Source organism: Wyeomyia smithii, chromosome 2 (genome assembly GCF_029784165.1).
Source record: "Wyeomyia smithii strain HCP4-BCI-WySm-NY-G18 chromosome 2, ASM2978416v1, whole genome shotgun sequence".
Classification (NCBI taxonomy): domain Eukaryota; kingdom Metazoa; phylum Arthropoda; class Insecta; order Diptera; family Culicidae; genus Wyeomyia; species Wyeomyia smithii.
In genome coordinates, this window is record NC_073695.1 from 19,218,590 (window position 1) to 19,242,120 (window position 23,531).

Consider the following 23,531-nt stretch of genomic DNA (forward strand, 5'->3'; position numbering starts at 1 on the left):
TTCGATGCCATTATGAAGCTCCAGTATGTGAGCATTGGATGGGAACGCTGCCGTGTAGTTGAGAACGTAAACGTTATGCGATGCTACCAGTGCTCTGAATATGGCCATCAGGCATCCTCTTGTGATAAGGCTGTATGCTGTCCTAGATGTGCGGATGGCCATGAAATCAATGAATGCGATTCAGACTTCGAGAAGTGTGTCAATTGTGACAAACTGAATAAACAACGAACAGATCATCTTAGTGACATTAATCACTCATCGTGGAGCCAGAAATGTCCCATCTATATAAAACGCCTAAAAAAAGCACGTCAGAACATTGACTACTCCATCTAGCAATCATCGTTACCTTCAGCGCTTGTTGCCCCTGCATCCAACCAAACTGCGGAGAATTCTTTAGGTCTCTCAGGTAATTATAAGAGTATATGTCCCGCCGAAGTGGGAAAAACTGCTACACTGTCCAATAGAGGAAAATCTAAATTGCAGACATCGACTCCTGTTCTGTCTGGTACACCACATCCTGGCCACGATCGACCACCACAGTCTATGCACTTACTGAAAGATGTAATATTGCCGACATCCAAACGGACCGCACGATGACTTGTGGTCCCAGCATGAGAGATGTTCATAGCAGTCTCAACATTTTCTATCAGAACGTGAGAGGATTGCGCACGAAAGTGGATGAATTTCTTCTTGCATCCTCAGATTCGGACTACGACGTGATTGTTATCACCGAGACCTGGCTGAACGAGGAGTTCATTTCGGCGCTGCTGTTCGGAAATCGTTATACTGTATATAGAAAGGATCGTGATGCTGAGCTTACTGGGAAAGAACGCGGTGGTGGCGTTCTGATTGCCGTTACGAACCAGCTGAAATCTAATGTTGTTACAAACTCAACAGACAGCAAATTGGAACAACTAGGGGTTCGCGTATCTACTGATTACACTTGTTGAAATGGATATTTCCCACCCTCCTCTGTCTGCTTCATTAAACTGTCCGAAGGCAGTTACCTTCTTAGATCCTGTAGAGACACCACAGTTTAACTTTCGAAAAGCAAATTTTGTAGCACTAAGCCATTCTCTCACATTAACTGACTGGACACCACTGTTCACAGCAAATGATATCAATGACGCGGTCAGAATTTTTACTACCACTCTTTTGGATTTGTTCCGTCTTCATGTTCCTGCTCCCCGTCCTACTCAATGTCCTCCCTGGTCAAATAATCGACTCAGGACTTTAAAGCGAAATCGAGCTAGGGCTCTTCGATATTACACTGTGAACCGCAATATGATAGCCAAACGTGAATTTCAAACTGCCAGCAATAGGTATAGATGCTATAAACGCCTGTTATATTCACTGCATGTGAGGCGAAAGCAAAACGATCTAAAGCGAAACCCCAAAAGATTATGGGCGTTTGGTGAAATATGGTGAAATATGCACGCTATTTGCCTGCCATTTCTCTAGTGTCTTTAAAGCGGAGGCTGCATCTCCACAGCACGTAGCCGCCGCTATTTGCAATATACCAGAGGGAGTACTAGAAATGCGAAATATTGTATTCTCTGAAACGGATATTAATGCTGCCATAAAAAAACTGAAATCCTCTTGTCGGCCAGGGCCCGATGGTATTCCACCACTTTGTGCTCCCCTAACATCAATTTGCAATCAATCAATGGCTGAAGCATCTTTCCCTGATGAATGGAAAAAATCCATATTATTTCCTGTTTTCAAGAAAGGTGATCGTGGGAATGTATCCAATTACCGCGGAATAACATCTCTATGTGTAGGATCTAAGTTGCTTGAAACTCTTGTAAACAAAGTTTTATTTCATGAAGTTAAAAATCACGTTTCGTGCGACCAACATGGATTTTTCGCTGGAAGATCAACAGTTACTAATTTAACGGAATTTACGTCATTCTGCTTAAGAAATATGGAGGAAGGAGCCCAAATAGACACTAAGGCTGTGCGAGATTTCGAATGATTTCGTATAATTTCGCAAAACTCGAAATTTCCCGAAATTTCGCGAAATTTCGGTTTCGCGAAATTGCCGAAAAATTTCGTTGAATTTCGCTAAATTCCGCCTAAAATTTCGCGAAATTAATCTTCCAATTTCGACGATTACGAAATTTCGCGAAATTTCGGACCAAATTTCCGATGCACATTATTACATTATTTTGATTTGTGCTCATTGCGACTATAAATTGAATTGAATATATCTCAACAGATATCTGGTATACTAAGTCAGTTATAGAAGAATAAACTCTCAGCCGGTAATTTTTGTTTTTAAAGACAAAACCGTAACATCATGCGGGAGGTATTTTTTATTCACGCAGAGCATAAAATTCATGTCATCACTGAAGTCAAATTCGAGGAATATGAAGCCGTCCAAATGCGCTACAAGGTATCTAGTAATTTGTTTGTAGGAATAAATTTTACGCATCTTTTACGTACATCAAAATGTGGTTATATTTGCAGCTAACAAGGTTAAAGAGGTCACTTTTTGTCTTTCGTTTAGGAGGGCATAGCAATTTCTGTCAGAACTAAAGCTCTGAAGCTCTATCTTACAGGCCAAATGTTCTATGCTACTCGACTTGTAAAAATTTTCAAGCGTTTTTTCGGATTTCTCTGTGTTAGAGGACTCCTCTTCGCACACCGTAGTGTATTCAAATGTGTTTTTTCAGATAGTTCATTGCTATCACTAGGCTGACCAGATATCATGCCTTATAGTGTGCAGACAGAGTGATCGATGTGTTAAGCAGAAAAAGTTGTAATTGCCTGAATTTTTAGTATTGTTTCAAAACACTCTGACTTCAAAGTCAGCATAAGTTTCAAAATTGCCAGGTACCTTATCAAAAATATTTTAAACGTGTTATCAAAAGAGTATACTTGATCAATGAATGAATAAAAAGTAAATGGTTCGCTATCGTTGAACACATAATTGAGAAATGTTACTCTTGTTTAGGGGACACACAATTTTACAATGTCAAAAACAAGTTCAGATTATGGCATAGAAGTGATTCTGACTTTGCACTTGACGAATATACAAGGTAGAAGAAAAGAAAGGTTAGAAAGAACGAGAAATAAGAGAACGAGGATGATTACGAATAACTTGATTGAGTAAAGAGAAAACTATTTGTTTGTTGCATTACAACATTACATTCTAACTGTTGATTGGTTGAAAGAAAAATAATTTTTGGTTTGTTTCAAAGGGGCCGTTCCCAAACACGTAGTCATATATAGGGAGACGGGGAGTGGCTTATCAAAAAACAACGAAAAATCCCCCCGCGTGCGGGTTAACGAATAGACCACGTAGTCTTTTTTCTGATTTATAATTTATTATTGCCACTAAGTCAAGACGAAGCTTTCGCAATTTTTTAATTAATATATTTATTTGACACGACTAATTAATAAGTGTCACGGAAAGTTTGAGAGTTGTCAGCAATTAACTGTAATCAAATTTTTGAAACATATTTCAATTTTATCCGAACGAAGAAATTTTTTTTTTTTAACAGGCTTGCCTTATATGGCATTTACTTCTTTAGAATAATAGTTCTATTTTGCAATGCGTCGGGATTTATGTTATTTTTCCTGAAAGTATATTTCAATACTCAACGACCGGTAAAAAAATCAACGTTTTGGTCTTAAAAACAATATATAAGACTTGGATGTTCGTGAACTGAAGGAAGAAAGAAAGATGTTTATATTTTGTTCGACATTCAAAAACTTTGTAATTTATTTCAAGGGAAATACGGCTTTTTCAGTCTTAGGGGTGTATCAAAACGCTACTAGGTTTTATGTCCGACGTTTCGGCCATTGAACTTGGCCTTCCTCAGGGGATCTACAAGTTTATTAAAAACATTTTATAAAAATAGTATAATTTTTTTTTCTTCAAAAACTCTGACATTGTTTTTTTCAAAAAACTTACATAAAGTTGTACCGTTTTTCGTACAAAGCTTTACGATAGGTTGTCATAGCTGTCTATAGGATCTCTTTCAAAGTACCTATATTGAATCGTTAGAGTTAGTTTGAGCTTTAAAGATTACCTACAAACTTTTACCACATCACAAAGCACGATGCGTTGGTGGATCAATTTCTTTTTCTCGGGCTTTTCATCGCATCACTCCCCTACGTCCCAGGTTTAAGTAATGCTATCGTCAGGTGCCTAAAAGATGATTACCCGTTGATCACTATGGGGCCGTGTCGACTGGTGTGCCCCAAGGTAGTAACCTGGGGCCAATTCTTTTTCTGCTGTTTATTAATGACCTGGCCAAGTTAGAGCTGCATGGAAAGTTACGTCTCTTTGCTGACGACACGTCAGTCTTCTATCAAGGAACAGAATGCACCGCTATCCAGCTTCAAATCGAACGGGACCTCCTTTTTCTACATGACTACTTTCAAACTAATTTGATGTCAATGAATCTATCGAAAACCAAGTATATGCTCATTCACTCGTTCCGCAGAGAACTCCCGGCTCGCGAGCCAATTGAAATCGCCAATCGTGTCATCGAAGAAGTATTTGAATACCCATTTCTCGGCCTAACGCTAGACAATAGAATGAACTGGAAGGCCCATCTTGAGACTCTCAAGCGAAAGCTAACATCACTCTGTGGTATATTAAGGAAGGTTTCATCATTTTTGCCTTTGGCGACTATGAAAACACTATACTTCTCACTAATCCATTCTCGGGTCCAGTACCTAGTTGCAACGTGGGGACTGGCTTGCAAATCTTCTTTAAGAGATACAAAACAGAAGCTTGAAAGCCGTGTTCCGGAAACCTCATCTGTATCCCACTCATCTACTATACGAAGATCCCAGGGACTCAACCCTACCAATCCGTGTACTCCAGGAGTATCAAATGTTGATCCACTTGCGAAATAACATCACTTCAACCGTCCTTGTCACAAGAAGAATGCACGAAAACCGCTCAAGCAGACAAACTGGTCACCTGTATTTGCCACGATTCAACACGGAATACGGTCGCAAAAAATGTCGTACATTGGTAGCAAACTGTTTAACGACCTCTCCCCATCATGTAAAAATGCCCCCACAACATATATCTTCAAGCGTCGTTTGCGAGCTATCATGAAAACGAAAATACCACAGTATCTAGCCTAATTCTGGATTACACCCGAATACCACAAAACACTACTCACCAATGCCTCTGCCGTACGCCGTAACCAGAGCAACGCCATCAACGCGCGAACCACCAGCACCACCCCACAATTGTCGACAAGTATCATCACCAGCTTCAACTTATAGTTAACAACATCGTATCACACTTCCTTAAAAGAGCAGATGCTCACTGGAAGTGCAAACTTGTTCTAGCGATTCAAGTGTAAAAAATATATCGGAAATAAATTAAATTAAAATTAAATTAAAAGGTTTCACTTATTATCAACAAAATATTTTTCTAGATGATTTCTAGGTGAGTATACAATTTACCATAACTATAAGCGAAAAATTTATCGTAGATGATCAATCTGCTTAAACAAATTTTATTTATTTTGATACTCAACAACAAATTAAAAATCATTTTGAATAGACTCAACAGTAAAGCGTATTTTAAATTACTTTCAGGTAAGGAAATTATTATATTTGTTAAAGGCAATGAAATATTATCAAAAATTAAACAACCATTATCTGTTTGTTATTTTGGTTTTGAGAAAATGATATTACTGAAAATTCTATTTACATTTTGCGCAATATCTAATAATCAGTTTTCTTGAACCTTCACTTTTTTCATAAATTTATCATACTTTATTGTACATATATTTGCAGAATAAGATCATAAAACAAAAGACCACGAAAGACCAGGGGGGAGAAGGGGGGTATAAAAGGGATCAAAATATGACCACGTAGTTTAGGAATGGTCCCGAATGCATTTTATTATTTTGGGTGTCGCAGAAACTCACAGGGCATATTTTTTTAGGACAAAATTATTTTCTACAACCTTACTAGAGACACTAGTTATGCCAGTCAAACAAACCGATTTAGCTGAAAAAATAATTTTAATCTCCAATTGGACACTCTGTGGGTAATTAAAATATTTTTATAATCGAAACAGTTGGTTTGATTGGCATAGTGCCTTTGGCAAAGTTATAGATAATAATATTGTCCTTCCAAAAATAAACATGTTGTAATTTTTTTTTTAATTTAATTTTTCTTTGATTTCTTCATCGCTTCGGTATTTTTTTTTGTAATTTTTACACAAAAAAAGATTTTTGAAAAATAAGCTTTTTTATGTTAATTTTAATGTTCCTTCTACGTTAAAAAAATGAATTTTTCAGAGTTTTTTTTATCGGAAAGATAAAATTACTGTCTAAAACTTTTCCAGAGACGTCACACTGATCAAAAAACTTTTGGCTCTGAAAATATTTGTAATCACAATAACCCTCCCAAAATAGCATTTTAACTAGCTTCTCAGCCTATAGAAACGTTATGCAAAGTTTAGGCCAAATCTAAAATGACAAAAAATATTGAAACTGAGTCATTTTTTGTGGAACTGCTCAGTTAAAAAGTAATTTTAAGTTATATTAAAAAACGTGCAAAAATATTGAAAACTTCAAAGTTTACAGAATAGTTAACTTAAATTTTGTTTTCCTCGATTTGATAAAAATGTCACTTAGTCTAGTCTGACTAAACGGTGTTAAAAAAAAATCAATAACACTGGTCGACAAAAGCGAAAAAAAAGTTGCTCTCCAAAGGTTTTACAGCTTTTTAACCATTCCTGTGAATTTTGCTGCTTTTAGAGAATGCAGAAATGCATCAGAAGGCCGCCGAGGAATTGCTTATCGGATTCGTCGCTTTTACGTTTGCATAGGGAACAACTCTTTGGAAAAGTTATCTTTGCTAAGGACACCAAAACTCACAGGAATGGTTGAAAACCTACATACCATCTCTCATGTTTTCCAGTTCGAGCTCTAGGACAAAACTTGGATTTGGAATGATGAAAGTGCTATGAAAGAAGGATTACTATTTTAAACATAGTTGCATTCAAACCAAAAGAATCAGTTCAGAAGTTCATTAAATTATTATTTACAAAGACATTTCGAGTTTGACCTTTATATCATTTGTATCTATCGCGCTACTATTACCTGCAATATAATCTGTATAAATGAATGCATCAAGATTTTAGTTTTTAACATTTTTGATTTTCTCGTCATTGTCGGTTTATCGATAACTGAATACCTACGTTACTCTTCGTCGACCAGGTAAGCACCTTGCGATCAGCTGTTGAAGGGTACTTCTTTAGCGTACGCTCCAACGTTACAAATCATTGTAATGCTATGTTTCAGAAACATTTTTTTTAATTTTCGAAATTTCGCGAAATTTCGCGAAATTTAGAGACCAATTTCGTTTCGTCTCGACAACTCGAAATCCACCTTGATTTCGTTTCGACTAATTTGGCGAAATCGAAATTAAGGGTTAATTTCGTTTCGTTTCGTTTCGACACCAGAAAAGCCAGTTTCGCACACCCCTAATAGACACCATATACACAGATTTGAAAGCTGCATTCGATCGCGTTGATCATAATTTGCTTCTTGCAAAGATTGAACGGATGGGAGCTGCACCCAATTTCGTTAACTGGGTTAAATCATACTTGATAGTTCGCCGATTGTCTGTGAAGATTGGAGCCGCTCAGTCTGACTATTTTACAAATCTCTCTGGTGTTCCACAGGGCAGCAACCTTGGCCCGCTGCTTTTCTCTTTATTTTTCAACGATGTGTGCACGATACTTCCGCGAGGGTGTCGACTTCTGTATGCAGATGATTTGAAAATCTATCTCATCATTAAATCAATCGACGACTGTAGAGAGCTTCAAAAACTTGTTGACATTTTCACTGAATGGTGTAGAACTAACGAGCTAATCATCAGTACGAACAAATGTTCTGTGATCTTATTTACTTGTAGAAATAATATGATTAGCTGGAACTACAACATTGGAGGCGAACAGGTAGAGAGAGTGTGTGTGATCAAAGACCTTGGAGTGCATCTTGATACGACGCTCTCCTTTAGGGAGCACTATTCCGCTGTGATAGCTAAAGCTAATCGTAATCTAGGGTTTATAATCAGGATCTCCAAAGAATTTACAGACCCTCATTGTCTTCGTGCGCTTCACTACTCGCTGGTCAGATCTGTGTTGGAGTATGCTGCTGTGGTATGGAGTCCGTATGTTGATGTCTGGACATCAAGGATTGAAGCAGTTCAGTCACGTTTTGTACGTTATGCACTTAGGTTTCTTCCATGGAGTAATCCCAATGAACTGCCTCCCTATAAAAATCGTTACCGTCTTCTGGGAATGGACACGTTGGAAAGGAGGCGTAAACTGGAAAGAGTATTGTTCATACAAAAACTGCTAACTGGAAGTATAGATTCAGCTCGTATTCTAACGCATGTTAATGTGAATGTTCCACCGCGTAATCTAAGAAGTTTTGATTTAATCAGGTTAGATCTTAGACGCACCGAATATGGTCAGAATGAACCTTTACGTGTAATGTGCTCTTTATTTAACAATGTGTACACCTTATTTGACTTTTCTCTGAGTACAAATAGTTTTAGACAACGCTTATTGCGCACAAACGTGTTTGTTTAGTTTAAGTCATATTCATGTAGACCCTGATGTCAGATGAATGCAAATAATAAATAATAAATAATAACCACTAACTTAAGCAGTTTTCATTATTTATGAATTAGGAATTAATTCTATCTCGCAAATTTATAATAAATGATTAGAATATAGTAGCACACACGTTATAACAATACCTTAAAGATGGATGATGTGATGGTTAGATGCACCGCTAGATGGATTAATTCTGTTTTTTTTTTCAATAAAATTATAACTTCATTTTGAAAAAAGAGATAATATAAATCATTCAAGTAATGTTCATCGCTAGCCGTTGTCTTCATATGAGCAGAACACCTGATCTGCCAGCAAGTGCCATCTCACGGAATAAGTAATAATCGGACGGCTCAATTTCTGGGAAGTATGGCAGTTGAGGTAGGACCAGCGATGGAAAAAATCACCTCTAGCGACTTTGAATACATATAAAGCAAGCCTAAGATGCAAGCCATTGACATCCCTATACCGAGTAACAGTGAATGACAATGAGCTCATATCATGGGCTCAAATCCCTTTGTGCCCGCTGTCAACTGTCAGATGGAAGTGTATGAAAACTGGCGGTGATACGTTATCTCGCTTACACATTCGTTGAGATGTTGGCCTTTGAAACATGGCGCGATGCCATAGGGCTACTAAGATGCGTTGACATCGTCGTCAGTATGCAAATAACAAAGTATCGGTGTTGATGCACTCTGCTGTGCTTTTTATGATATATTTTTGGTCATTAGTGTACACAACAACACGTTGTTCTCAATGTGCACAACTCGGTGTATGAAGTTATTCGTCCCAGTTACACAAAGCGAATAGAGCGTCTTATATTCGTAGTCTTATGAGTCATGACTGAGATTCTCTGATGTTCTGGACCAAATTGGTGTGATATAAGAAGAATTTCATTGATAAATCACTCAAAAATTTAAAATATGCAGAAAAAATAAAAAACTTTTGATCATCTGTTTCTACAAAAACGCAAATTTTCCGCAAACTTTTAACATTGATTCTTGAGGAGCACAAACGGGGCTCTCAGGCACGCTATCAGTAGCTGTGCTCACAAGTGCTTACATTTGATGTTTTTGAAGATCAAAATTGGGAATATTCCCAATATTTTCAACGTGGCCTGCGGCAGACTCTGCAGGGTTAAAATCAAATACTCTTCCGGTTTTAGGAAGCTAATATAATCAGCTCTTAATTGTATGTAGACATGAGATAACAGTTTTCGTAGGATTTTGTATAGAAAGTTGATGCAATTTCCACGGACCTGAAAGCTGCGCTCAACAAAATTGATAATTGTATACTGTTTGAGAAAATTCGCAACTCGGTGCCTCTCAGAAGTTTACTGCATGGTTGAGCTCCTATCTATGCGGTAGAGTACTGCGTGTGAAAGTAGAAACTTACTGTTCATCTTCATTTACGAACAACTCCGGTTTCCCACAGGGAAGCAATATGGGCCTCTACTATTTACATTGTTTTTCAATAATGTAACCTTGCTGTTAGGTGCTGGTGTAAAATTGATACATATATGCTGACGACCTGAAATTATAGCTCAAAGTACGTACTGTTGATGATTGATTCTCGCCGTTTGCAAAAGCTCTTGGACATAGTTTTAGGCTGGTGCCGTAAAAACTGGTTATTTCTGAGTGCCTCCAAAAGCCGCGTTATAACTTTTCATCGCAAGCTGAATCCAATAGTTTTCGACTATCATATCGACGATCAAAACTTGAAAGAGTGGATCATATTGAAGACCTTGAAGTTTTATTGGACTGAAACTCTCTTTTAATCTGCATGGCTCGAACATCATTGTTAAAGCCACACGTCAGCTTGGCTTCATCTCCAAAATAGCTCGTGATTTCAACGACCCTTACTGTTCAAAAGCATTTTATTGCTCATTGGTACGGCCCATACTCGAATACGCAAGCATGGTTTGGCACCCTAATCAACTGGTATGGACTTTTCGTATCGAACGTGTGCAGGAGAGGTTCATCCGTTTTGTATTGAGAAACTTGCCTTGGAAGGACCCGATTAAACTGCCTCCTTTTACTAGGTGTAGATTATTTTTAACGATTGTGACCATCATTCATGGAAATCTAGGTTAGATGAATTATATGCAAATACAAATACAAATATATTCCAAAATGTTCAGAAAAACTGTTTTCCTTCATTTTCGAGAGAGGTAACTTTGAAAGCGTTTTTCAACATGATCTGTTTTTTGTATGAATATTTCATTGTTTAACTATAAAAATATTGATCAAAAACTACAGATCAACTTCCTGAATATGAAATTCGCATTTTGGCAAATTTTTCCCACTCCTTTATATGGAGACCGTCTTATGTGCGGCGTATGGAGAGACAAACACAACGAGCGAATCGCTTCTCAGAGCTGATGTAGTCTAACCAAGTGTCTGTTTGCACCCAGAAACCAATGCACCATATCATCATTTCATTATGGGTTGAGGGGTTTCAAGTTTAGCCGTGGTCTGTAACACGTCAGGATCTGTACAAATCGAGATCTAACGACGATTCCATTCGTTTGGGTAGGACTTCCCATTTGAGCGTTTCTATGTAAGATTGAACGAATTTGGTAGTACGAGGCCGAGCACTGTCATGCAGTAAAATCTAGGCACTTTTTCTGTTGCTGTAAGTTCGCGATAGCACATTAAGAACGTATTGCCAACAGAGCATCGCAAAAGCAAACGAAAAATGTACTCCGTGTGTCGCTTCGGGATTTGGAATAGCAAATGTAAAAAAGAGAAGCAACTGTTTTTTAAACAGACGTTTGCGTCAGCACTACACAAACAGTGCGTTCCGGTAACAGTCCAAATACACTGGAGACATATTTTTGCCGAATGCCGTGTGAGAGCTGTTATTAACAAGCTGTAGAAAGAATAAGCGGAAGGAGTAAAATTCAAACTATTCGGCACTTTGCCGACAGCCTTCGTGCAAGAAAAAAGCAAACTCGACAATAGAGCGGCTGTGTACTGAGGAATGTGTTATGTACAACCATACATGCCAACGTCGACATAGGAAAGAACATTCATTTATGACGAACCAGACGGCAACGTTGTAGTCGCAAAATATTTTTCCTGTCGGATGTCTTTATTCTGCCAAAACCATTACTGTTATAGTGGAACGCTGTCGAATGTCATCGAACTCTCATGTCACGGTAAATTTTTCCTCTGGAAAAATCATATTTACAGTTGAATCGCGTCATTTGAAGTCAATACTATTCCCCAGTGATGGTTTCGGTCGGTTTCAACAGCTCATACTAATGGCTGGTTCCTCCAAACATACAGTATAATCTTCGCAGCGCGTATATTCGGTTGAGTGGATGACGGAGAAGCATGAGCAGGCAGTCCCCATGACTTCCTTTTATTTGGATTGCTGTAATGCATCTTTTTTACAAGTTCCTTGTTTTTCTTCCATTCCCAAAGTATGCAATTGCTTGAAAATGGCTTACCGGTAACTTCTAATAACGAAGCAAGCTGTTCCTGCGTTTGGCATAAATCGTTATCGAGCTATTGCCCCAATTACGCGTCTACAAAAGGTTTTGCCCTGCTGTTGTCACCATCGAAATTACCGTCTTTTTTCGGAATGAAATCAAACATTTCGCTTTTATTTAGCATTAAATCAGAATTTTTTCACGCAACTAAAAGTATATGACGCCACAATATAATCACTGACGTGTCAAATCAGTTCGTTAACGATTTGTTCCAACTTGGTTCATCATGTTTTAGATATGTCGAAATCGACCAACAAAGTAGAAAGTGCCTGTGTTATTGTTGTGTTTTTTAGCTCCGGACCCCCAAAACTTGGTGATTGATGAATGATGATGAAAAAAGGGTAGGGTTAAGTAAAGGGTGAGTTAATACTTATTGCGACACTTTTGATTGATTGGTAAATCAGGTATAGTTATCGGAATGAAATCAAATCTTTACAGTATCGGACGAAGTTCGATTGATTTAGATGCTGACATTCATCCCGATTTAGGAAATTCTGCACTTTCCACGTTTTCAATCCGGCACTCTGGACAAACCTTGGCGAAACATCAGGTTTTTCGACCAAGTATCTAAAGTGCTGTTTAACGGTTTTCTCACAGAAGAAATAAAAATAAAGAGTTCAGTGCGACAAGGCTGTCCTCTCAGTATGATACAACAGAGGACCGCTCCACCTTGTTTTGTTTTGTTAACGATATAATCGCCAATGGTTTTAAACTCTCTACCTACAACATTCGCAGCGGTCAAGGAACATGCAAAAAATGTGGATCAGTAGATACTAATCAACATAGATTAAAAGAATGCCCAATGGCGAAGGTCGTTTGGGATTGGTGCGTTTCTGTTATTGACTCACGCTATAATCTGAAACTCAACGAGTTGGAGGAAATTCTCCAGTTCGCGATATGCGAAGCATCACAAAAACAAAAAGCTACATTGTGGTTGGCTGCAAGAGTGATATCGTACAACTTGAGGGCTGCGGAGCCGTCACTATTTGTAATTAAAAAAATAATAAGGGAAACAAGATGGAACAACAGGAAATATTTCACAAAAATTTTTGGAACTAGATTAAACATATGTTAATTGACTGATTACATCAGGATTACCTTTAGGCTAGATTTAGGATTATGTTTGTAACACAACTTATAATTATATATAAATAAAATATAATAAAATAAAATAAAATAAAAAAAAAAGTGAGCGTAGCCTTCCAGTTTTTTTGGCGTTTTTTACCAGTTTCATCCAGCCTCAGGGTTGAGGTTCAGTATCAATCATTGCAGGGACCATGGGCGCAACTAAGGAAAATTTCTAGGGGGGGCTAGTTTTCATGTATGTAATTTTGTAAAACAAAAAAATGAGTTTTAATATGCATATTTAATAACGCTTAAAATAGTGTCGCAGAAAAAATCACTTCGAGATAGAATCTCCGAAAATGTACTGAATATCTTGAACACAGCGTCAACGCCAACCTCTTTCAGCAACAATGATTTGATATTGAGGAGAGCCAGGTTGGGTAAACTGCTGGGCAGTGCTTTTTCACAGCACACCCGTACTAGCTGGAATAAAATAGACCCCAGTGTGGTTCAAGGCATAATGCCCTATTCCTGTACCCACGTGTTACCGACTGAGATACGAGCAACCAAGGGAAAACCGGTGGGAACTTGGTCGTATGCTGACAGGAAAGGGGTAGTTGTTCTCCTTAGAGAGCAGCTTTTCTGAACCCCACAGGCTGGGGGCGGCTTAAACGACTGAACTATGAAATGCGGTGTCTCGCCAGCTACACCTATGGCGGCGGTCCTGTCGCGAGACTAGGCATCGCAGCTCTAGTAAGGCAGCATACTAAAATAAACATATTACGAAGAATTCAAAACGGACCGGAACAATAGGCAATGACCCAGCCGACGAAATAAGGACGACGATTAGAAGCTCGGTACATGTAACAGTAGATCGCTGAACGCCCCGGATGTCGACTTGATTCTGCTGGATCAACTAGAGTTCCGCCACTTCGACATCGTTGCGCCGTTGCTGTCGCTGGGCTGGATACCTTAAACATAGCATTTCTTATGTAAAATTGGCCAATAAATCGATAGGTGAAATTTTCATTCTGTGCAGGGCACGGGAAAGGGTCTATATTTCCAAAAATACGCAAAAATAGGGTGAAAAGAGGCGAAAAAGACCATTTCTCGTACCCTGTTCAAAATAAAACCATCGCCAATCAATTTGTTGACCAATTTTACTTAAGAAATGCTATATTTAAGGTATCCAGCCCAGCGGCTTTTAATTAGTGGGAATTTGGATTTATTTTTATCAGTGTGTCGAAAATTGACATCGCCTACCAGCGTTGCCGGTGCTATCAATGTTTTGACTGACTGTCGTGTGTGCCAAAAAGAGCAGCACACATTTTCATTTGTTGAGTCTCTATATGTGATCTTGTGTAGGTGTGAGGAGATTCGTTAGCCTTCGCCATGTCAATGACAGCAGCCGGCAACCGTTGGGAACGGTCGGCGGCAAAAATAGAAAAGATTCTTTTTTTTTTTGCAACAACAACAAGCGACGGTCGACCGCTGTGTTTTGATTGGTCGAAAAAGAACGGAACGGTAGCGGCTGACCGCTGCAACGGTTAGTCTGATACAAGCTTAAGGATGCCGGGCGACAACCCTGTGCAATCACTTCTCTTCAGCAAACCCTACCGGCCCCAAAAAGTAAGGAACGCAGCGTGTATGATGTCTCGACCAGATCGAAAGAGACTTGCGAGTGATGAGACCGTCTGGGGAACTGGTGAAACACAGCCCAAAACCGAGTAAAATGGCGACAACTTCTTGATACAGCACGAGTTACTACAGCTCTCGTCTGACTAGTAAGATGAATAAGAGAGCTAGATTTGAGAATCGATCCTGGGTGCAGAACTAGTTCTTAGCCAATGAATGACGACATCTCAATTTGTGTTGATGCTCTGATACGTAGAATAGAATGTATTTATATTGAATACAATCATTCTTTGGGAAATTCTAGGGGGGGCTAAACACTTTCTAGGGGGGGCTGAAGCCCCCCTAGCCCCCCCGTAGTTGCGCCCATGGCAGGGACCTTTGGAAGATGGCTGATGGTTGACTAATGTATGCATCTATTTATTTTCCCAAGTTACGATGCAACACTTCAGCATATTTAGTGAACAAAACCGGCCTGCTAGTTTAATTCTATCTCGATTGAAATCTCATCGATAGTTGCAAAATTTACGGATGTATAAATAACACTCTGAATAGCAACTGGGAAAATTTGTTAACTTCGGTCAAGTATGATAAACTCACGTCAGTTTGAAAGCTTCGCAACAGCAATCGGCTCACCCTTTGATTAAGCGTGTCGTAGAGTTGTACAACTTCAATCTAACTTGCTCTTACTGTAACATAAGAAATTTTAAATTCTTCAGAGCGTTGTATCAAATAGGGTTCTAATAAAATCATGTCTAGTTTTCGCATATCATAAAATAAACTCTAAAATCCTTCATTTTCATCAGCCTTTGGAATCGTAATTTTTACTAACTAAGTTCATAAATGCTGTAAACTAATGTAATTATTTGTCATCTTATCAAATCGATCTAGGAAAAGTTTGAACTTATAATTTGAAACATAAGGGAAACAATTAATATGGTTATACCAGTGAAATCAGATACAACTATAGCTATTCCAGGTAGTATTTAATAGGTGTTTCGGTTAATAATGTCGATTTTGCTTGGAGATGGCCAATATTTATTAGCTGAAAACTAGTGACCCCTACTGTGTTTTGAAGGGTAAACAGATGTGATTACATGTGATTGATTGATGTGATTAAATCATACAAAAAAATAATATCATTTTCCGAAGCACCTATTAGTACAGCTAAGGTGTAGCTAATTCTCAGCTGAAAGTTAGTACTACCGATTCTACAGAATAAGCTAATTTTTCTTCATACTCTAGTTTTTTTGTCTGTCAAATGGTCTGAAAAAGTAGAAGTAGTGCGACTTTCCAGCCCACGATGCCATTTCATCTCCCCCCCTAGTCCTGGGCCGACCTTTTTTTTTTTTGCTCGTCACCTCCCAGAACGTTACCTCTAAATGTTTTAAGAAAAGAGGGCCTCACAAACAAATTTGCCCCGGGCCCCCCCACCGTCTAAATCCGGCCCTGCTAATAGCAGACCTTCCACGATAATCTAAGCAACCCACATGAACACGCGTACTAAATTACTAACGCGAAAAAAAAGCACACAGTTCCACACCTTTCATCAGGCGGGCCCGGTTTTCGAATCAATCTTCGAATAGTGGCGTGTTAATTTGTTAACTTCTTTTCCGAAAGGTCGACCTCCGCCGAAACTAGGCAAAGAAGGGGTCACTCGAACTCGCCGCGAGCTATGGAACTGAGCACGACTATTGGTCGCTAAAATTTAGACGAACGAAAAAATGAAGAAAACATGAACCGTCGCCAAATAATTGCGGGTTCATACCGAAAGATATAAATAAGAGCTCAGGGTTGGAGATTGATATCAGTTGCTGTGGTAAGCTCAAAGCAAAAGTGATTTAGTTGTTTTCTCTTCAAGTGCCAACAACTTGCCGTTTTGGTAAAAATGTTTAAATTGGTCAGTAATTTTAACGGCAAACTAAGGAAAGGTTAAATTTTGATCGTTTAGTTCTACCTTCATAGGTTATAATTATATCACTGATAGCCCTTGCGCTAGCCTTTCCACTGGGCCCAATTGTGGTGAAAAATTCGGAAGCCGATGCACAGATCCTGTCGTACGAAAATGTCGTCCACGATGATGGACACTTCGGTTGGTCGTACCAAACAAGCAACGGAATCAGTGCCCACGAAGAGGGTCAAGGTGCGCACGCCGCGAACGGAATGTTCACCTCCACCGGACCGGACGGCACACAGTATCGGGTGCAGTACGTAGCCGACGAGGCCGGATACCGGGCCGAAGGTGCCCATCTGCCAACCCCGCCACCAACGCCGGATCATGTGCTGAAATCGCTCGAGCAGATCCGAGCCAATCCACCCCGAGATCAGAAAGACTTCAGCCTGGAAGCGCTGGATGCCACCATTGCGCGACTGAGGCACTGAACTGCAGCTGTGTTTATTTTTAAATATAATTTGTTGTTATTGTTCGCTGCGTATGGCAAATACTAAATAGTGATGAATTTCTTATAGATCATTTTAGTGAAAATTTCGTTGTGCCATGTTATATCGGTTAAATTTGATGAATATTCGACGACATAATATATGCTTTTAAAACAAAACAATACTACCTTGAGCTTTTGTTTTAGTAGTAGATTTAAACAATGTAAATTGAATCGAACCCTCATCCCTCATAAGTTTTGAGATTCATTTTTATTTTCATTGCTTCAAATAAAGTTGTGATGAATTTCTTGAAATTTTAGGTTTAAATATGGTGTTTTTTTTTTTTAAATAGGCTACGTATATTTTCTTAAAATTCAGTCTAATATAACAATGGTTGAAAAGCGAAAAAAGGTGGCTTTGGTGCCCTTAGCAAATGCACAAATGCGTCAAGAGGCCGCATAGTAATTGCTTGCCGAATTCGTTGCTCCTACGTTTGTTTACGGAAAACTCATTTAACCCTCTAGTGCCCAATACCGCCATTTGGCGGGCTTCAGTCGAAGTTTTGAAAAGCTTCAATATGTACCTAAAAAATGTTTATATTGATTCATAGTGATTTTACCGAAGCCCGTTTAGAAATTAACTTGGGCACTAGAGGGTTAAGGGTCCGAAAAGGTTATCTTTGCTAATTCAGAAGTATGGTTAAAAAGCTATAATCTTTCATTTTAATTAGTTTGGCTCATTCATACCGCGGCGAGAAATTAACCTTGTTTTGACAAAAAATACGTCCATATTTTTGACGTAGGACTACTTCATGAATTTAAAACTTTTCGGCCTGAGACAGAGATGATGTAGCAAGCACTGTTGCAAATTTTCACTGTTAGTGATAGATTCTCAATTGAAACTGACAACTGCGAATATCAGCTCCAATCAGTTGACAGTGTTGATGCTGGATGGCAGCATCACTGTGATTTTTTTTTCTTCATCTATAGTTTATTTGACACGGCACAAATACAATTCAATGTTTAACGGCGCCAATTATATCTGGTAGCTTACTTTCTAAAGTATCTTAATAACTAAAAGCAAATTTTTTATCCTCGCTGCCGACTACGAGCTGAAACTAAATCTAACTTAACTTTTGCATGAAAAGCACTGATTTGTTGTTTGATGGTTTTCCATCGCCATAGGTAAGCAGCCTATTGAATATGTTCCGCTGCTGGGTCAAGATATTACGGACTGGCATATTGGGTTGTCTCCCTCGGGGCCTGAGAGTATCGTGCGGGTCTAGTTGCTGTTTCCGGATCCGGGGTCTTAACGTGTTCTTGTCGTTTGGTTGGATGTAGGCGGAAGGGGATAGGACTAAACTGGGGCGTGGATGGATTTCAGGAAAACGTATATAAGGAACATGTAGGATAGGTCACGGCTCGCCAAGACATCACGAACAGGAACAGCCGGCTGCCTACCTTCGGCCTGCAGGGAAGCTATTATTCTAGACCTGGCGTGACGGTGTACAGGGCATGACCAAACAACGTGCTCTATGTCGTGATAACCTTCACCACAGGCACAGATACCACTCTCCCCGAGCCCAACACGACGGAGATGCGCGTCAAATCTATAGTGATTGGACATAAGCCGGGACATCACGCGAATGAAATCCCGACCTACATCCAACCCCTTGAACCACGGGTTCGTCGATACCTTGGGGATTATGGAATGTAACCACCTTCCCAGTTCCCCCTTGGTCCAAGAATTTTGCCAACTGATGATCGTATTCTGACGTACAAATGCGAAAAATTCATTAAAGGCAATTGGTCTTTCATAAATATCACCGTTTGTTGCGCCCACCTTAGCCAAAGAGTCCGCTTTCTCATTACCCGGTATCGAGCAGTGAGAAGGGACCCACGCTAAGGTAATCTGAGTAGATTTTTCGGATAAAGCACTCAGATGTTCCCGTATTTTCCCCAGGAAATACGGAGAGTGCTTAACATCTTTCATCGATCGGAGAGCCTCAATGGAACTGAGACTGTCCGTAAAGATGAAATAATGGTCCGTGGGCATTTTTTCGATAATCCCTAGGGTGTACTGAATTGCAGCTAATTCTGCGACGTAAACAGAAGCAGGATTATCGAGCTTATGGGAGACGGTTAAATTGTTATTGAAGATACCGAAGCCAGTGGACCCATCAAGAAGTGATCCGTCAGTGTAGTACATATTGTCGCAGTTGATGTTTCGATATTTATTGGAAAAAATTTTAGGGATCTGCTGCACGCGTAAATGATCCGGGATTCCACGAGTTTCTTCTATCATGGATGTATCGAAAAACACAGTAGAATCAGAAGTATTTGATAAGTCGACACGATTTGGAATATTCGAAGAAGGGTTAATATTTTGGGACATGTGATTGAAATACAATGTCATAAAACGGGTTTGAGAATTGAGTTCGATTAACCTTTCAAAATTTTCAATCACGGGACGGTTCAAGACCTCACATTTGATAAGAATACGAGAAGACAGGCTCCAGAAGCGGTTTTTCAATGGTAGTACTCCAGCTAAGATCTCCAAACTCATCGTATGGGTCGATTGCATGCAACCCAAGGCGATACGCAAACAACGATATTGTATTCGCTCCAGTTTGATCAAATGTGTGTTTGCTGCGGAGCGGAAGCAGAAACACCCGTACTTAATAACAGACAGTATCGTTGTTTGGTAAAGCCTTATAAGGTCTCCTGGGTGGGCTCCCCACCATTGTCCGGTTATTGTACGAAGAAAATTCACTCTTTGTTGACATTTTTTCATCAGATACCTCACGTGACAACCCCAGGTGCTTTTAGAGTCGAACCAGACACCAAGATATTTGTGTACCAAAACCTGAGAAATCGTTTTACCCATTAATTGTGTTTGAAGCTGAGCAGGTTCATGCTTCCTAGAAAAAACTACTATCTCAGTCTTCTCCGGAGAGAATTCGATACCTAGCTGTAAAGCCCAAGCAGAAAAATTGTCCAAGGTATCTTGCAATGGTCCTTGCAAATCGGCAGCTTTGGCTCCTGTAACAGAGATTACACTGTCGTCCGCAAGTTGTCTTATCGTGCATGAATTTGCCAGACATTCGTCGATGTCATTTACATAAAAGTTGTAAAGAAGGGGGCTTAAACATGAGCCCTGGGGAAGACCCATGTAGCTAATGCGAAAAGTTGCCAAATCGCCGTGCGTAAAATGCATGTGCTTTTCGGACAACAAATTGTGCAAAAAATTGTTCAAAATTGGAGAAAATCCTTGTCGGTGAAGTTTACCCGAAAGAATGTCAATAGAAACGGAATCAAAAGCCCCCTTAATGTCCAAGAACGCAGACGCCATTTGTTCTTTGCGAGCATACACCAGCTGAATATCTGTTGAAAGCAACGCAAGACAATCATTCGTCCCTTTGGCACGGCGGAAGCCAAATTGAGTATCTGATAGTAGACCATTTGATTCGACCCAATGGTCTAAACGACGGAGTACAGGATAGCATTGCAATCGGCCTATAAGAGTTGTGATCAGAAGCTGGTTTCCCTGGTTTTTGGATGGCGATCACCTTCACTTGCCTCCAATCCTGCGGTACAATGTTTTGCTCCAGGAACTTATTGAACAAGTTCAACAAGCGCCTCTTGGCATTGCCGGGTAGATTCTTCAACAAGTTGAATTTGATTCTATCTAACCCAGGCGCGTTATTGTTACAGGACAGGAGGGCAACTGAAAATTCTGCCATCGTAAAAGGTGATTCTATCGCGTCGTGGCCCGGAGACGCATCGCGAACAATGTTTTGCTCAGGAACAGAGTCCGGACATACTTTCCTGGCAAAATCAAATATCCACCGACTCGAAGACTCCTCGCTTTCGTTGACCGTTACGCGATGCTCATCGATGTCTCCCTCGACGTGTCGTTCACGAACCGACGCCAATATCCGCGTTTCTTTGCTTTAGCCAAACTTTTAAGCTTGGTATTAAGCTCCGAATACCGTAAATAGTCGCCAGGTATACCTCCCTTCTGGTAGGCCAAAAACGCGTCGGATCTTTGCGTGTAGACATCGGAGCACTCTTGGTCCCACCACGGAGTGGGAGGCCGTTCTTTAATCGTTACGCCGGGATATTTCTTCGTTTGGGCTTGCAACGCGGCGTCGAGAATCAAGCCCGCGAGGAGGTTGTATTCTTCGAGTGGTGGATGATGTTGAATCGAATCGACCGCTTTTGAAATCATTTCCTCGTATAACTTCCAATCGACATTCCGTGTGAGGTCATACGGAATGTCAACTGGTCGCATGCGAGTTGACCCGTTATTAATTGAAATAAGAATAGGCAAATGGTCGCTACCGTGAGGATCGAGGATTACCTTCCATGTGCAATCCAACCGTAGCGACGTCGATAGATCCAAAGCGCTTGGGCGCGCTGGTGGTTTCGGGATACATGACATTTCGCTGTTGTTTAAAATAGTCATGTCGAAGTCATCGCAAAGGTTATAGATTAAAGAGGAGCGGTTATCATTGTAAGGGGAACCCCAAGCCACGCCATGAGAGTTGAAGTCTCCCAAAATCAAACGTGGCGAGGGAAGAAGTTCTATTAAATCAAAGAGCAGCCGTTGCCCAACCTGTGCTCTGGGAGGAATATATATTGAGGCAATACAAAGCTCTTTACCTTGTATTGTCATTTGACATGCGACAACTTCGATGCCTGGAATCGAGGGGAGGTTAATACGATAGAAAGAATAGCACTTTTTAATCCCTAAAAGTACTCCTCCATATGGGGTGTCTCGATCAAGGCGAATAATATTAAAATCATGGAAGTTGAGATCAATATTTGAAGTAAGCCAAGTTTCACAAAGGGAAAATGCATCGCATTTGTTTTTATTTATCAAAACTTGAAACGAATCAGTTTTTGGTAAAATACTTCTACAATTCCACTGTAAGACAGAGATAGAGTCCTTCATATACGCAGTTGAATTAGGCATCGAAGGATACAATCGCTGCAAGGAGGGGCCATTGGGCAGTCAACTGCTTCAAAAATGATCTAACTGTTGGGAGGAATGCTGTAAGAAAAATTTTAATTGGATCGGGTATATTGAAATTTTCAAAAATCCAGTCCACAATGTCAGAAAATTTCACTAATCCAGAGTTCGTTTCATCAACTGGATGTGCAAAAGGAACAACTGGGGTTTTAGATGTTCCAGGAAGTGCTGGGAACTCCTTCTGGGACTTTAAATTTGCAAGTCCAGGAGGAGTTTGCTTTGGTTTTTCCGCAGCACTGTTTGGTTTGTTCGTACTTTTCATTACACTTTGGGAAATCTTAGGACCTTTACGGGGAAGTTTAGGAGAAGAAACATTTTTCCTCTTCCTAGACTCCCCAGGATTGGCATAAGATGTTCCCGCTGATGAATCGTCAGAATCGGTTTCATCGGAGGGCAACAGATCAAAGGGGTTCGATGTTATGGTAGAAGTGGTCACGGTCTTCTTCAGCATCTCAGCGTAAGAACGCTTTGAACGCTTCTTAAGTGACCACTTGATTTTATCTCTGTGCTGCATGTACACCGGGCATGTGGAGAGCTCATGCTGGTTTTCCCCACAGTGAATACATTTTTCAGCATTAACACTGCAAGAATCTTCCGCATGAGTCTCCCCACACTTGCTACATCGTGCCTTATTGCAGCAGTAGGCGGCTGTGTGGCCTAACTGCTTGCAATTGGTGCAATTCATAACACGGGGTACATACAATCGCACAGGCAGACGAACCCGGTCGATCGAGACGTGGCTAGGGAGTGCAGATCCGGCAAACGTAACGCGAAACGAGTCTGACGGAGTGTAAACTTTTTTACCGCCGACGAGAGACATGGACCGCAATTGCTTACAATCCAAAATCTTCGCCTGTGTTTCGGTATTTTTGAAGCAACCGGTTGCGCTTTTTAGGATACACTCGATCTCCACGTCTCGTGCGGGTATGTAGACGCGATACTCGCGTGTGAAGAGCTCAGAGCAAGCGATAGCATTGGCCTGTGCCAGATCACTGACCACGACACGGAGCTTGTTAGGTCGGACCTTGGAAATTTCGGTCACGGCCTTGTACCCCTTCGTCAGGTCTTTAGCAATTTGCAGTATGTTTAAACGCTTTGAATTCACTCCTGCCTTTGGACGAAAATAAACAGTATAGCTGCCCTGTTGAGATCCGTCCGGGTAAAGCCTGGGGCGAGGGGGGACTGGAGAATGAACAGGGGAGGGGGTAACAGAAGGGTCATGGTCAGGGGGGTTCGGGGATGGTGGCACGGGAGGCGAGGGATCTATATCCATCGCGCTAAATGTAGCGCACTAGCGAACTAGCGCCGACAAGA

General features: G+C 40.2%; 1 protein-coding gene across 1 annotated transcript; it reads left to right on the forward strand.

Annotated features, from left to right (window-relative positions):
* The first annotated feature begins 16,325 nt into the window (after positions 1-16,325).
* Positions 16,326-17,267, forward strand: LOC129723853 (pupal cuticle protein Edg-78E-like). Its single transcript, XM_055678313.1, has 2 exons — positions 16,326-16,704; positions 16,770-17,267. The coding sequence occupies exons 1-2, from the start codon at positions 16,693-16,695 to the stop codon at positions 17,184-17,186; spliced, it is 429 nt and encodes a 142-aa protein (XP_055534288.1). The 5' UTR covers positions 16,326-16,692; the 3' UTR covers positions 17,187-17,267.
* Positions 17,268-23,531: the final 6,264 nt, after the last annotated feature.